The sequence below is a fragment of the Salmo salar genome, chromosome ssa15 (assembly GCF_905237065.1).
Source record: "Salmo salar chromosome ssa15, Ssal_v3.1, whole genome shotgun sequence".
NCBI classification, from domain to species: domain Eukaryota; kingdom Metazoa; phylum Chordata; class Actinopteri; order Salmoniformes; family Salmonidae; genus Salmo; species Salmo salar.
Genome location: NC_059456.1, coordinates 29,885,249 through 29,898,526, shown reverse-complemented (window position 1 = coordinate 29,898,526; position 13,278 = coordinate 29,885,249). Strand labels below are relative to the sequence as shown.

Here is a 13,278-nt window from a genome sequence, read left to right as displayed (position 1 = left end):
ACCGGTTAGTTGAGGTAATATGTACATGTAGGTAGAGTTATTTAAGTGACTATACATAGATAATAACAGAGTAACAGCAGCGTAAAAGGGTGGGGGGCAATGCAAATAGTCTGGGTAGCCATTTGATTAGATCAGGGCTACCCAACCCTCTTCCTGGAGATCTACGGTCCTGTGGGTTTTCAGTCCAACCCTGATTTTACAGCGTTGGACTGCTTATTAGCTGCTCAACAAGACCTTAACTAGCTGAATCAGATATGCTAAATTAGGGTTGGTCTGAAAACCTTCGGGAAGAGGGTTGGGCAGCCCTGGGTTAAATATTCAGGAGTCTTATGGCTTTGGGGTAGAAGCTGTTTAGAAGCCTCTTGGACCTAGACTTGGCGCTCCGGTACCGCTTGCCGTGCGGTAGCAGAAAGAACAGTCTATAACTAGGGTGGCTGGAGTCCTGGTATAGAGGTCCTGGATGGCAGGAAGCTTGGCCCCGGTGATGTACTGGGCCGTCTTGGCATCTCCCTTTGGGTTCCTTTAGGGCGGGGTTTCCCAAACCTCTCCTCAGCCCCTCCAGACTTTTCACATTTTTGTTTTAACCCTTAACTGGCACACATGGTTCAATTAGTCAACTAATCATCAAGCCTTTGACTAATTAAATCAGGTGTGGCAATTTAGGGTTAAAACAACAAAAATTGAAACTTCTGGGGGTGCCAGTGGACAGGGTTGGGAAACCCTGTTTTAGGGTCAGATGCCCCAGGGTCAAGCTCTATTTAAGGCGGTATTCACCCCCGCCATTAGCTGCAATATGGTCACCTGTTCCGGTATGGTCCATGTCCTCCGCTGTGACTTTTGATAACAATAATATACAATTAAATGAGGTAGCCAGGACTGGCATATGTTATCTAATTAGAAAAAATGGTTACACTTTGCACGCGTAAACAAACACAACTAAATAGGTACATAACACTTACCATGTCTTGAGGTCTTCTTAGACCTTTTTTGTCCAGATATTTTGTGAATTATGTTGCCTCTGCTGTCCCTCTCTCCATTGGTCAGGGGCAAGGCTAGTGGTAGGAGCAGGTGACTGTCGCTTTGCAGCTCACTCCTTCTAATCCTAAAGTATTTATTCAAATCAAACATAGAACTCGAATCTGTCTGTGATTAGAATTACAACACAAAAACATTGTGGTTTGCCTTGTCACCTAAAACCCTCACAAACTTTTACAGATGCACAATTGAGAGCATCCTGTCGGGCTGTATCACCGCCTGGTACGGCAACTGCACCGCCCACAACCGCAGGGCTCTCCAGAGGGTGGTGCGGTCTGCACAACGCATCACCGGGGGCAAACTACCTGCCCTCCAGGACACCTACAGCACCCGATGTCACAGGAAGACCAAAAAGATCATCAAGGACAACAACCACCCGAGCCACTGCCTGTTCACCCCGCTATCATCCAGAAGGCAAGGTCAGTACAGGTGCATCAAAGCTGAGACCGAGAGACTGAAAAACAGCTTCTATCTCAATGCCATCAGACTGTTAAATAGCCATCACTAGCACAAAGAGGCTGCTGCCTACATACAGACTTGAAATCATTGGCCACTTTAATAAATGGAACACTAGTCACTTTAATAATGTCACTTTGATAATGTTTACATATCTTGCATTACTCATCTCATATGTATATACTGTTTTCTATACTATCTACTGTATCTTAGTCTATGCCACTCTGACATTGCTCATCCATATATTTATATATTCTTAATTCCATTCCTTTACTTAGATTTGTTGTGAAATTGTTAGATATTACTTAGCTGCACTGTCAGAACTAGAAGCACAAGTATTTCACTACACCCGCAATAACATCCGCTAAACACGTGTGTATGTGACCAATAAAATGTGATTTGATTTTGTATGTACCCACAATTCAATTGCCCTAAAAATATACTGGGGAAATGGAAAGAAATATAACTTACAGCTACATGTTGAAAATGTAATGCTGTGCAATAGCTTTCCCAAAGAGCCTCCTCAAATGCCACCCATGCCGCATCGCACTCTTTGCGCAAGCTCATTTCTCTATTTGGTTGAACATCAAATCAAATTGTATTTGTCATATGCGCCGAATACAACAGGTGTAGACCTACAGTGAAATGCTTACTTGGGCTCCTGAGTGGCACAGTGGTGTAAGGCACTGCATCTCAGTGCAAAAGGCGGCCCTACAGTCCCTGGTTTGATTCCAGGCGGTATCACATCCGGCTGTGATTGGGAGTCACATAGGGCGTCGCACAATTGGTCCGGGTTTGGCCGTCATTGTAAATAAGAATTTGTTCTTAACTGACTAGCCTAGTTAAATAACTTTTTTTTTTTATGTACAAGCCCTTAACCAACAATGCAGCTTTAAGAAAAATTTGTGTTAAAGTATTTACTAAAATAAACTGAAGTAAAAAAGAAAAATGAAAATGAACATTATTGTACGTTAACGTAGAAAAGAAAAGTAACAATGTGTGATCATATACTGTGAGACAATGAAATATATAATAGTAGATTCACACATGATAGAAGTAAATTGGTATACATTGTGGATGGTTGGTTTTCATGATCGTTGGAACTGCGTTATATTGTGCAAAAGCAAAAGACAAAGCTTTCCCAGTTAACACTCAAATGTTTTTGTTATTTATCTGCTTTAATTCATCTCAGGTGCGAACAAAGCTGTTATTATTATTTATGAACTAGGTGTATTCATATTTACACAATTGGTATACAGACAGCAAAAAGACAATTACGGTTTAAAATGTGCAGACACCTGTGTAGCTATGTAATCATTTCTATGGGACACACACAGGCCATAAATAAACTAACTACTCCATGAAAGATCTAATTAAAAGGCAAAATAGTTTATTCTGTTATGTATTCTGTGCAGAGTAATTCATTGTTTATGAAGTGAATGTTTCTGAGGGAATGTCTAAATGTTTTCACTTTGTCATTATGGGGTATTTTGTGTAGATGTGTGGGGAAAAAATATATTTAATCTATTTTGAATATGGGCTGTAACACAAATGTGGAATAAGTCAAGGTAGGAATACATTCTGAAGGCGTATCTACAATGGATGTGTATCGAATCGCGCTTGAAAGGAAAGATTCGACTAACTTACCAGGGATCTGTTCACCTGACTTGATTTGTTATGGTGTTTCCTTCTCATCAAGATGAATATGAAGTCTTCCCTGTGGCTCAGTTGGTAGAGCATGATGTTTGCAACGCCAGCATGGTGTGTGCAACGCCAGGGTTGTGGGTTCGATTCCCACGGGGGGCCAGTACAAAAAAATCTAAAAAAATAGAGCATGGTGTTTGCAACGCCAGCATGGTGTGTAAACGTAAGTTGGGTGCGTATTCAACACAACCACAGGTATAATAAGAACGAACACAAAGGTCAGTTCCGGTAGAAATGATAAAACGGAATCATGGGAGATTGAGTTTCACAGTCCGTCACTCATTGCCAGACACTTTTAAATCATGAAATAAATACTTTAAAAAAATCGCTAAAAAGTATTTCCATGTGCTTACACGATTGATATTATTGATTGTCTTTTTACATAATTAATAACGGCGAGCAGCTAACTAAAAGGGTCCAATGTTCACTGGAGTTGCAACCGGCGGGAACCAAAAAGCTAACGTTAGCATACAAGCGTCTGTTGGCCAGAGCGAATAAATATCACTTCCTGTCTATAAGATGAACGAATATACATAACTGATTGAAATAAATTGTTTAGAATTATGCGGTCCGAAATACAGAGAATACTAGATTATTTGTCATTTCTTGTCCAATAACTTACCTCGTTCTCACTGTAAAATAGCTAGCTTCAAACAAATAAGCATTTATGTGTATTTGTACTTATAGCACAAACTCAGGGCGCATCAAGTTTAGAGATTCATAAGGGGCGTGGCATCAGAGGTATCTGGTGTTATTGATTTCGATGCGCCATAAATTTCTGCTATTAGTGCATACAAACATTGTGCTTATTTATACATATAGTACACACTTAATGAGAGACCACTGCTTCCTTGACATTCTTTGTCTGTCACCTTCAGCAATGAGTTGTCTTTTAAATATAGAAAAGGCATAGCTCCCTGTATTCATGTATGTTCGAATTTGGTTACCATAGTATTTGTCTGTCTGAACAGTTTGTGGCTCATTTGTGGTAATCGGAGTAGCCTGCTCTACCGCGCGACCAATGGGCGCGACTTCTGTGCGGCGAGGGCTGCGTTTGACACGCACGAGACGTCACTTTGTAGGCGGGTTTTTCATGGAAAGTGCTGGAAAAAACGAAGTACACCCAAAAGAGCTGACTGATATTCTTCCGTGAGAGTAAAAAGACCCATCATTTCCACATTTTTATACATTTTAATTTGTGGCAATTTCTTACTACACTGTACGATTGATACAAAATGTTACATTATGGTTTTAAATCATATGTGTTTCCCCATTCACGGTGTCCACAACTAAATGTTAAATATTTGCTTTGAATAAAGCTGTAGTCTGTCATCATGCCATGTAATCAAAACTCAAAAACCGGCAGTTCAAACAACTATATATGTATTCCCTATCAAGTCAATAGCCTTTCCCAAAGATATTTCAGATCATTTACAAAATGTTCCACACGCTTGAGAATGCAGAGGCAATTCAAGTCTCAAGTTTTAATGTCACATGCACAAGTACAGTTAAATGCCTTTCTTGGAAACTCAAAACCCAACAATGCAATAATCAATAACAACGTAATACTAGAGAAAAAAAACACGAGAAATAACAAATTTGAAGAACACAATAAGTACGCCTACTATAGACAGGGTCAATTCCAATACCATATGTACAATGTACAGGGATACTGGAGTGATAGAGGTAGATGTGTATAGGGGTAAAGTTACTCGGAATCAGGATATAAGATATAAACATAGCAGCAGCTTGTATGTAAGTGGGTGTGTGTGTGTGTTTGGTGTGAGTGAGCAGATGGAGTGAGTGTGCAGGGCCCTGTGAGTGCATAAAGACACAAATATAAATAAAAATGTCTGTGAGGCTACAAGGTTAACTCATAGTCTGTGGAGCTATTCCATGATGGAAATGGATTAAGATCATCATTATGAAAGAAAGGGAAAAAAGAACTATCACTTCGATGAAGTTATTTATATTTATTGTAACGTGACAAGCATTTACATGCAATTAAACTTAAGTGTTTGGTTCCTTCATAATTGTTGGAGATGCTGCACCCAAAGATGCCGCAACAACACAGCTGCGGATGGATACGTCCGCACAATCAAACACACAAGAGGGTATAAAGATATCGGTCTTTTAAAAGGAAATCCCTTTCTATTTTCCTGCGTCAGAGAGCAGAGGGGACTTGAGATATTGGCAGCATTTTATTCAAGAGAAGTCAACGGAACAAATAAAGGTATATATTAACGTCTTAACTCTTAAACGCAGCCATGTACTCAGTTTGCTTTATCAAATCACTGCTCAACTAAAGTATTATTTTTGACTACCGTAGCGCGTTAGCGTCTCTGGCTTGGTCCCGCATCCATCAGTCGAGAATGTTCGATTCAGTAACTAACGTTACTGTAGCTAGTTTACAAACGTTTGCTATATTTTACGTAGTTATTTAATTAAATTCGTATTCCTTACTTATATACTAAATTATCTAACCGATAACCACATTTTGCGACGATTTGAGTCCCCACTCATTCGTCTCACCACACCTGGTTCTGTCTCATTCGTCCTCGATGTGTGTGTTAACTAAAGTTAGCTAGATTGACTAACTTGTGGAAAAGCACATTTCGAGGCTAACGTGAATTAACTATCTAATGTTTACTTAGTAACGTTAAGTCGGCGTAGAACCTGTCGATAACAGGATTGGCTATCGAACTAGCTACTGTCAACGTTTCGCTCAGCAGCCATTTGCTAGCTTTCGTTTTCCGTCTGGCCAATGCAGCTAGCTGGCACTGGTTAACGTTAGCTAGCTACACCTGCATAGTTTGACACTTCGCAAATTGTTGTAGTGTCAATTTAATGGCCGTGTGAACTGCCCTGAAGTTGGAATTGGTTGTGCCATGCACCTTCTGAATGTAGTTAATTAAACATTGTATGCAATGGTTGACCTTGTCCTTTATGCCTCCAGTAACGTCAATTGTACATTGCGTACACAGGCAGCATGACTTCGCGAGACGGTACGCTAGCTAACATTAGCTACTTCCTCGTGCATTTCTAGCACTGCGGAATCGTCGTCACCTTCCTTGATATTAGCGATTCGATATCCACGTGCGGACAAGTTCAAAATCGGTCAACGTTCTGGAAGTCAATTTGGAGTAGAAATCTTTATGGATTCCCTGAAACCTTTCCACCGACTATGTAAAACACGTGCTGGCAACGTCTATTGTCTCCTGTATGTCGCCATGTTGGCTGCTGGTTCCTCAACCTCCGGTAGTTGGTTTATCACTATTAATTTCAATTAAAAAAAATTAAAAAATGTAACCATTATTTAGCTAGTCAAGTCAGTTAAGAGCAAATTCTTACTCACAATGACGGCTTTCGCTGTCCAAAGCTGGACGAGGCTGGGCAAATATGCGCCACCGTATGGGACTCATGGCTGGTTGTGATGCAACCTGGATTCGAACCAGGGTGTGTCGTGACGCCTCAAGCGCTGAGAAGCAGTGCCTTTGACCGCTGTGCCACTCGGGAGCCCCGTGAAAAGGGACTGATTGTGGAGACCACTTGTTAATTCACAAATTGGCGTCTCTTGCATCATTTTTGTTAATAATGCAGTCAGATTGGCATGGCCATTAACATCGTTAGATTTGAGGACTCTACTATGGAGGTGTTAAATGACTCATTTGCAATGAACTCCCCTTGTTACTAACGGCACTAGAATATGCATTGCTTAATTTAAATCTGTACCTCCTATATTTGGGCATTTTCCAGAGTTCATAACATTCATAACTTTTGCCCCCAGATGCCTGAAGAAATGCGCCAAGAGGAGGAGGCTGAGACCTTTGCCTTCCAGGCAGAGATCGCTCAGCTCATGTCCCTGATCATCAACACCTTTTATTCCAACAAGGAAATCTTCCTCAGGGAGTTGATTTCCAATGCATCTGATGTAAGTGAGAGGGTTGGCATTTGGCCCCATGTTGGATATGTAATAAAACACCCCTCTTTGGACTTAGCAATATTTTGATGCTGACATTTACTTTGTTCAATATCTTTCAGGCTTTGGACAAAATCCGATACGAAAGTCTGACGGACCCCACCAAGCTGGACAACGGCAAGGAACTGAAGATTGACGTCATCCCCAATGTGGAGGAGCGCACCCTGACCCTAATCGACACTGGAATTGGCATGACCAAAGCTGACCTCATCAACAACCTGGGAACCATCGCGAAGTCTGGCACCAAGGCCTTCATGGAGGCCCTGCAGGTATGTCCATTGGATTACAGAAATATTCACTAATATGCATTCAAATACTATGCAGGGAGAGAACATGTTGTGATTAATTATTTCCCTCTTTGCTAGGCTGGAGCTGACATCTCCATGATTGGGCAGTTTGGTGTGGGTTTCTACTCTGCCTACCTGGTGGCCGAGAGGGTGACTGTCATCACTAAGCACAACGATGATGAGCAGTACATCTGGGAGTCCTCAGCCGGAGGCTCCTTCACAGTCAAGGTCGACACTGGTATGTGTCCCATTCAATAAAAGCTGGGTTCAGGTGGGGGGCGTTGCGCACGACAGAACAATGGGGGGGGAAAAGGGAAAGGAAAAAAACAATGTACCTCTTGTTTTTATACAGTATAGTGGATTAAAGGTGTTCTTACACTACCGTGTATTGTAGTGGCGACAAAATGGGCAAATGGATTTCTATGGTGTAATTAATTTCCAGGGGAGCCCATGTTGCGTGGAACTAAGGTGATTCTGCACATGAAGGAGGACCAGACGGAGTATGTTGAGGAAAAAAGGGTCAAGGAGGTGGTCAAGAAGCACTCTCAGTTCATTGGATATCCCATCACCCTCTTCGTGAGTATATGTGTGGAAGTATTTGACAAGTGTGATTAGTGGCCATTTTATGTAGGTGTGGCTGAGGATACAGTAGTAAGGGAAAGTCTTATGTATATATTTTTTTTATTGAAGGATTCATAAACTAAATTGCTCTTTGTTTCTGTGTAGGTTGAGAAGGAGCGTGAAAAGGAGATCAGTGATGATGAGGAGGAGAAGGCAGAGGAGGAGAAAGAGGAGAAGGAGGCAGAGGACAAGCCCAAGATCGAGGACGTTGGCTCTGATGACGAGGAGGACTCCAAAGACAAGGACAAGAAAAAGACCAAGAAGATCAAGGAGAAGTACATTGACCAAGAGGAGCTGAACAAGACCAAGCCCATTTGGACCAGAAACCCTGACGACATCACCATGGAGGAGTACGGAGAGTTCTACAAGAGCCTGACCAACGACTGGGAGGAACACCTGGCTGTCAAGGTACGAACGGTGAAATTTAGAAAATGCGCCGCAATCAAAGTGGTTGCCCAGATGATGGCCTGGTCCCAGATCTCTTTGTGCTGTGTAGCCAACTCCTATGGTCTGTGGGAATAACTATAAGCACACAGCTCTGAGAACAGGATAAGGTGTGTATTTGTATTTAGTAACTCTCCTGTGTCTTCCCTTCTGCAGCACTTTTCAGTGGAGGGCCAGCTGGAGTTCCGTGCTCTCCTCTTTATCCCCCGCCGTGCACCCTTTGACCTCTTTGAGAACAAGAAGAAGAAGAACAACATAAAGCTGTATGTCAGGAGGGTCTTCATCATGGACAGCTGTGAGGAGCTCATCCCAGAGTACCTGAGTAAGTAACCCAGTCTTTGTTGCTTGCTTTCAGTCTTGGAGATCCGAAATGGCTGCCATTTTGTCCCCTGGGACATGTTTGATTGGAAAGTTATTCAATGGTCAGTAGTTTCTGTAATGCAAATACCCCTGGCCACAGGCTATTGCAGGGCCACTGAATGCAAAGGCAGCGCTGTCTCATGAATGGTTTATTCACATATAGGCTAATGGCAAGGGCTGACAATGCTGCTCTGAAATAGTTGGCTACTAGTCTGTTCTCTTTGGCCTACTTATGATGTATATTAGTTTGTTTGACACACACTAAGGTTCTTTCTATATTGAAGTGCTATTAAAGGGAAATTAATGTCTGTTACCCCCCCTGCAGATTTTGTGCGTGGTGTGGTAGACTCTGAGGATCTCCCCCTGAACATCTCCCGAGAGATGCTGCAGCAGAGCAAGATCCTCAAGGTGATCCGCAAGAACATCGTCAAGAAGTGTATGGAGCTGTTCGGCGAGCTGGCAGAGGACAGGGAGAACTACAACAAGTTCTATGATGGCTTCTCCAAGAACCTCAAGGTAACTCATTGCATGTGTCAGGAGATGGGTAGGAACTTGAGAAATTCAGATTTTTCTTTTGAACTGATTGGTTTTCTGCTAATAACTCAACTTGTCCTCTCCTGCAATTGCTGTCATTTGGTGTTCTTCAGTGACTCAAAGGTCTACCTCACTGGGTATTAAACAAAGGTTTACCTAGAGTAGACTCCTTTCTAGCATTTTTTAGTTTCCCCAATTTATTAATTGCAATATTAGTGATCTTGCTCCTCATACCCTGTAGGGGTAGTTGCTGTACTGTGTTCCAAACAGGATCCAGCCTACAGTGTTTTAGAACCATAGATAAAAATTGACTGGCTTCAGGAGCCACAACGTTTTCTGAACCTCCATAAGCTAAATGAGTGCATGAAACTTCCCCGGGCAGTAGTTTAATGTCTAATGGTCTCCTATTGACTACCAGATTATACTAATGGTCATTGTTTTTCTACAGCTGGGCATCCACGAGGACTCCCAGAACCGCAAGAAGCTGTCGGAGCTGCTGCGCTACCACAGTTCTCAGTCCGGAGATGAGCTGACCTCCCTCACGGAGTACCTCACCCGCATGAAGGACAACCAGAAATCCATCTATTACATCACTGGTGGGTCTAGTTAGCCATTTAGCCCCAATAAAGTAGAGCTCCAAACCCAGCAAATCACTTAGACCCAGAAGTTGACTGACAATATTTATTTATTTTAGGCGAGAGCAAGGACCAGGTGGCCAACTCTGCCTTTGTGGAGCGTGTGCGCAAGCGAGGATTCGAGGTCCTGTACATGACGGAGCCCATTGACGAGTACTGTGTCCAGCAGCTGAAGGAGTTTGACGGCAAGACCTTGGTCTCCGTGACCAAGGAGGGCCTGGAGCTGCCGGAGGACGAGGAGGAGAAGAAGAAGATGGATGAGGACAAGACAAAGTTCGAGAACCTCTGCAAGCTCATGAAGGAGATTCTGGACAAGAAAGTAGAGAAGGTAGGTGACTGGAACAACCTATGATTTCTGCAATTAATCAATTTCTGGTCTTTGCTCTATTTTAGAGTGCAACAGTTGACATTTTACCTTTCATTTCTGGTTGTGAACAGGTGCCCTAGTTCATCATTAGTTAATATTGATCCTGGTGAGTCCATGTAGTCTGAGGTGGTCGTGTCCCGTTGGTCTCCCGTGTTGTGACGCTGGTCGCATTGACTTGAGTGGGAATGCTTTAGTTTTTGTCCCCAGGTGTTCGTGTGGCATTATGCAGAGACTCTAGAATATGCTGTGAAGCAGCATTCGTGTAATGATTGCGTGTGGCTCTAACACTGACACCATCATTCAGACTTGAGAATTTGCCTGTTTCTGACTACATTTTGGATGAATTCTAACCAGACTTTCCAGCATGATATTTAACTGGATTTTGTCCATTTTAAAACCATATTTTGAATATAAATTAACTTGCCTACACTGGTTCTTGCCAAACTAATCTCCCATGCTGTTACCACGAACTAATGCTGCTTTGTGTTCCCCAGGTGACCGTGTCAAACAGGCTGGTGTCGTCGCCCTGCTGCATTGTGACCAGCACGTATGGCTGGACGGCCAACATGGAGAGGATCATGAAGGCACAGGCCCTGAGGGACAACTCCACCATGGGCTACATGATGGCCAAGAAACACCTGGAGATCAACCCGGACCACCCCATCGTGGAGACCCTGAGGCAGAAGGCTGACCTGGACAAGAATGACAAGGCGGTGAAGGACCTGGTAATCCTGCTTTTCGAGACCGCTCTCCTCTCCTCTGGCTTCAGCCTGGATGACCCTCAAACTCACTCCAACCGCATCTACAGGATGATCAAGCTGGGCCTGGGTGAGGATGCACTCAACTGTGGGAGGGGGAGAATTTTCTCTAAAGGTCATATTAGTTGGTTATAATGGAAATGTATACTGGATCTAATGTCCCTTCTCTTCTTTCCCTCCAGGAATCGATGATGACGAAGTGATCCCTGAGGAGCCCACCTCTGCACCTGCCCCAGATGAGATCCCACCTCTAGAGGGAGATGACGATGCGTCACGCATGGAGGAAGTGGATTAAATGCCACTTAATCTACCCCTTATATAGCCTCACGTTTTTCCAATCGAACATGTTTATTTGCCCTTTTTTAAATGGGTAACCTGGTCAGTGTCCTTTATGGTATAAAGTCTTAATTCTAGAAATGCGGTTCATTTGTTGTACAAGCTGTATGTAATAGTTAAAGGTGGGCAACGCATCTGGAAAAAAACAGTACCCTGTTGCACTGAGTTTTAAATATTGGACTGGTAGATGTGTGTGAACAATGGGAAATGGAACATTCCATTACTGACACGGTGTTGGGTTGGTTTTCATGTGCAACATAACATGCACGCTGCATGGAGAGTTGACTGCAAGGTTCCTTTGCCTGAGTCCAGACCTGTCTGTATTCAGTCTTTGTTTTGCAGAAATTAAACGATGTAATACCTTAAACGTTCTAATTTGCTGTCTGGACTACTTTGTTCTTCAAAACATTAGAACATGCACCTGTGTTGTGTTAAAAAGGAGACTTCTGAAAATGAGTAACAAATAATGTCAGAACCACAGTTCAACCACCGTTTCTCTAAGGGCTAGGTTTAATAATAAGGATCTTCTGTGGCAAGGAAGGAACATGACTTGTTTGAACAGTTGACACAAGTCCCTAAACTACTGCACACATCAGGGGAGCACAGGCAAACGGGCATAATTTTGGCAGACTCCTGACTTTTTATAATGGAATCTTTTCTCGACTACCGAACAGACGCTGGAGATTGAATTCATTAGTAGGGAACGACCCTCTGCAACAATCAGCAGTTTAAGTTGAGGCTGGAGAAATGCAACCATTAAAATTCAGACTAACTACATGCAATGCCTGACCAGCCATGATATCAAAATTATAGCTAACACTAGCCTCAATGGTTTAGACATGAGTACAACAAGCATTGTGTTCTGATGGGATACAACAGTTTAAAACCTCTTCGGGACGGTTAAGCTAACGTGATGCGGTTGTAAGTAATGAGGAATTTCCCAGGACAGACATCTGATATTGGCAGAAAGCTTAAATTCTTAATCTAACGGCACTGTCCAATTTACAGTGGAAATACCATGCTATTGTAGTGCACAACTTCACCTAGTTATTAAATTAGGCATATTTGGGCAGTCGATACAAAAGTTTGAACAAATCCAATGGTTCTTTGGATCTAAAACTGCACATTCGCCACTAGATGGCAGTGTATTGCACCTGGGCTGGAATAATACATTACGGCCTTTGTCTTGCATATCAAAGATGATGGTACAAAACGGTTGAATTTTTTTTTTCCTTTGTATTACTACATTCCTTTCAAATGGTACCAATATGCGTATCCTTGCTTCAGGGCCTGAGCTACATGAGTATGTCATTTTCGGTGAAAAAAAAGGGCCGGATCCTTAAAGAAAAACGCCTCGTGCTTAGTTGTCTTAAACACTGGGTACATGCAGTGCCTCCGGAAAGTATTTGGACCCGTGACTTTCAACATGTTACAGCCTTTCTCAAATTGATTAGACTGAGGAAAATCTACACTATAAGGACTTGTTACACTTCCCCAGATCTGTGCCTCGACACAATCCTGTCTCAGAGCTCTATGGACAATTCTTTCTTGTTTTTGCTCTGACGTGCACTGTCAACTGTGGGACCTTATATAGACAGGTGTGCCATTCCAAATCATGTCCAATCAATTGAATTTACCACAGGACTTCAATCAAGTTGTAGAAACAGGATGCACCTGAGCTCAATTTCGAGTCTCATAGCAAAGGGTCTGAATACTTATGTAAATAAGGTATTTCATTTTTAATACATTTTTATTTTGTCAT

The 13,278-nt window shown here is 42.5% G+C and overlaps 1 protein-coding gene and 1 long non-coding RNA gene across 2 annotated transcripts; one reads left to right on the top strand and one right to left on the bottom strand.

Moving 5' to 3' along the window:
* LOC106571221 (uncharacterized) lies at window positions 1-3,861 on the bottom strand. The gene is made up of 3 exons (XR_001320874.2): window positions 3,139-3,861; window positions 960-1,102; window positions 1-834 (listed from the first exon to the last, which is right to left on the bottom strand). It is a non-coding gene; the product is annotated as an uncharacterized lncRNA (long non-coding RNA).
* Window positions 3,862-5,343: 1,482 nt separating this feature from the next.
* On the top strand, window positions 5,344-11,846 carry hsp90ab1 (heat shock protein 90, alpha (cytosolic), class B member 1). The gene is given in 12 exon segments (NM_001123532.1): window positions 5,344-5,428; window positions 6,983-7,126; window positions 7,237-7,443; window positions 7,540-7,699; window positions 7,904-8,037; window positions 8,188-8,490; window positions 8,683-8,848; window positions 9,212-9,402; window positions 9,869-10,016; window positions 10,115-10,383; window positions 10,917-11,250; window positions 11,363-11,846. Coding segments are annotated over 11 exon segments (2,169 nt in total). The 5' UTR covers window positions 5,344-5,428; the 3' UTR covers window positions 11,476-11,846.
* Window positions 11,847-13,278: the final 1,432 nt, after the last annotated feature.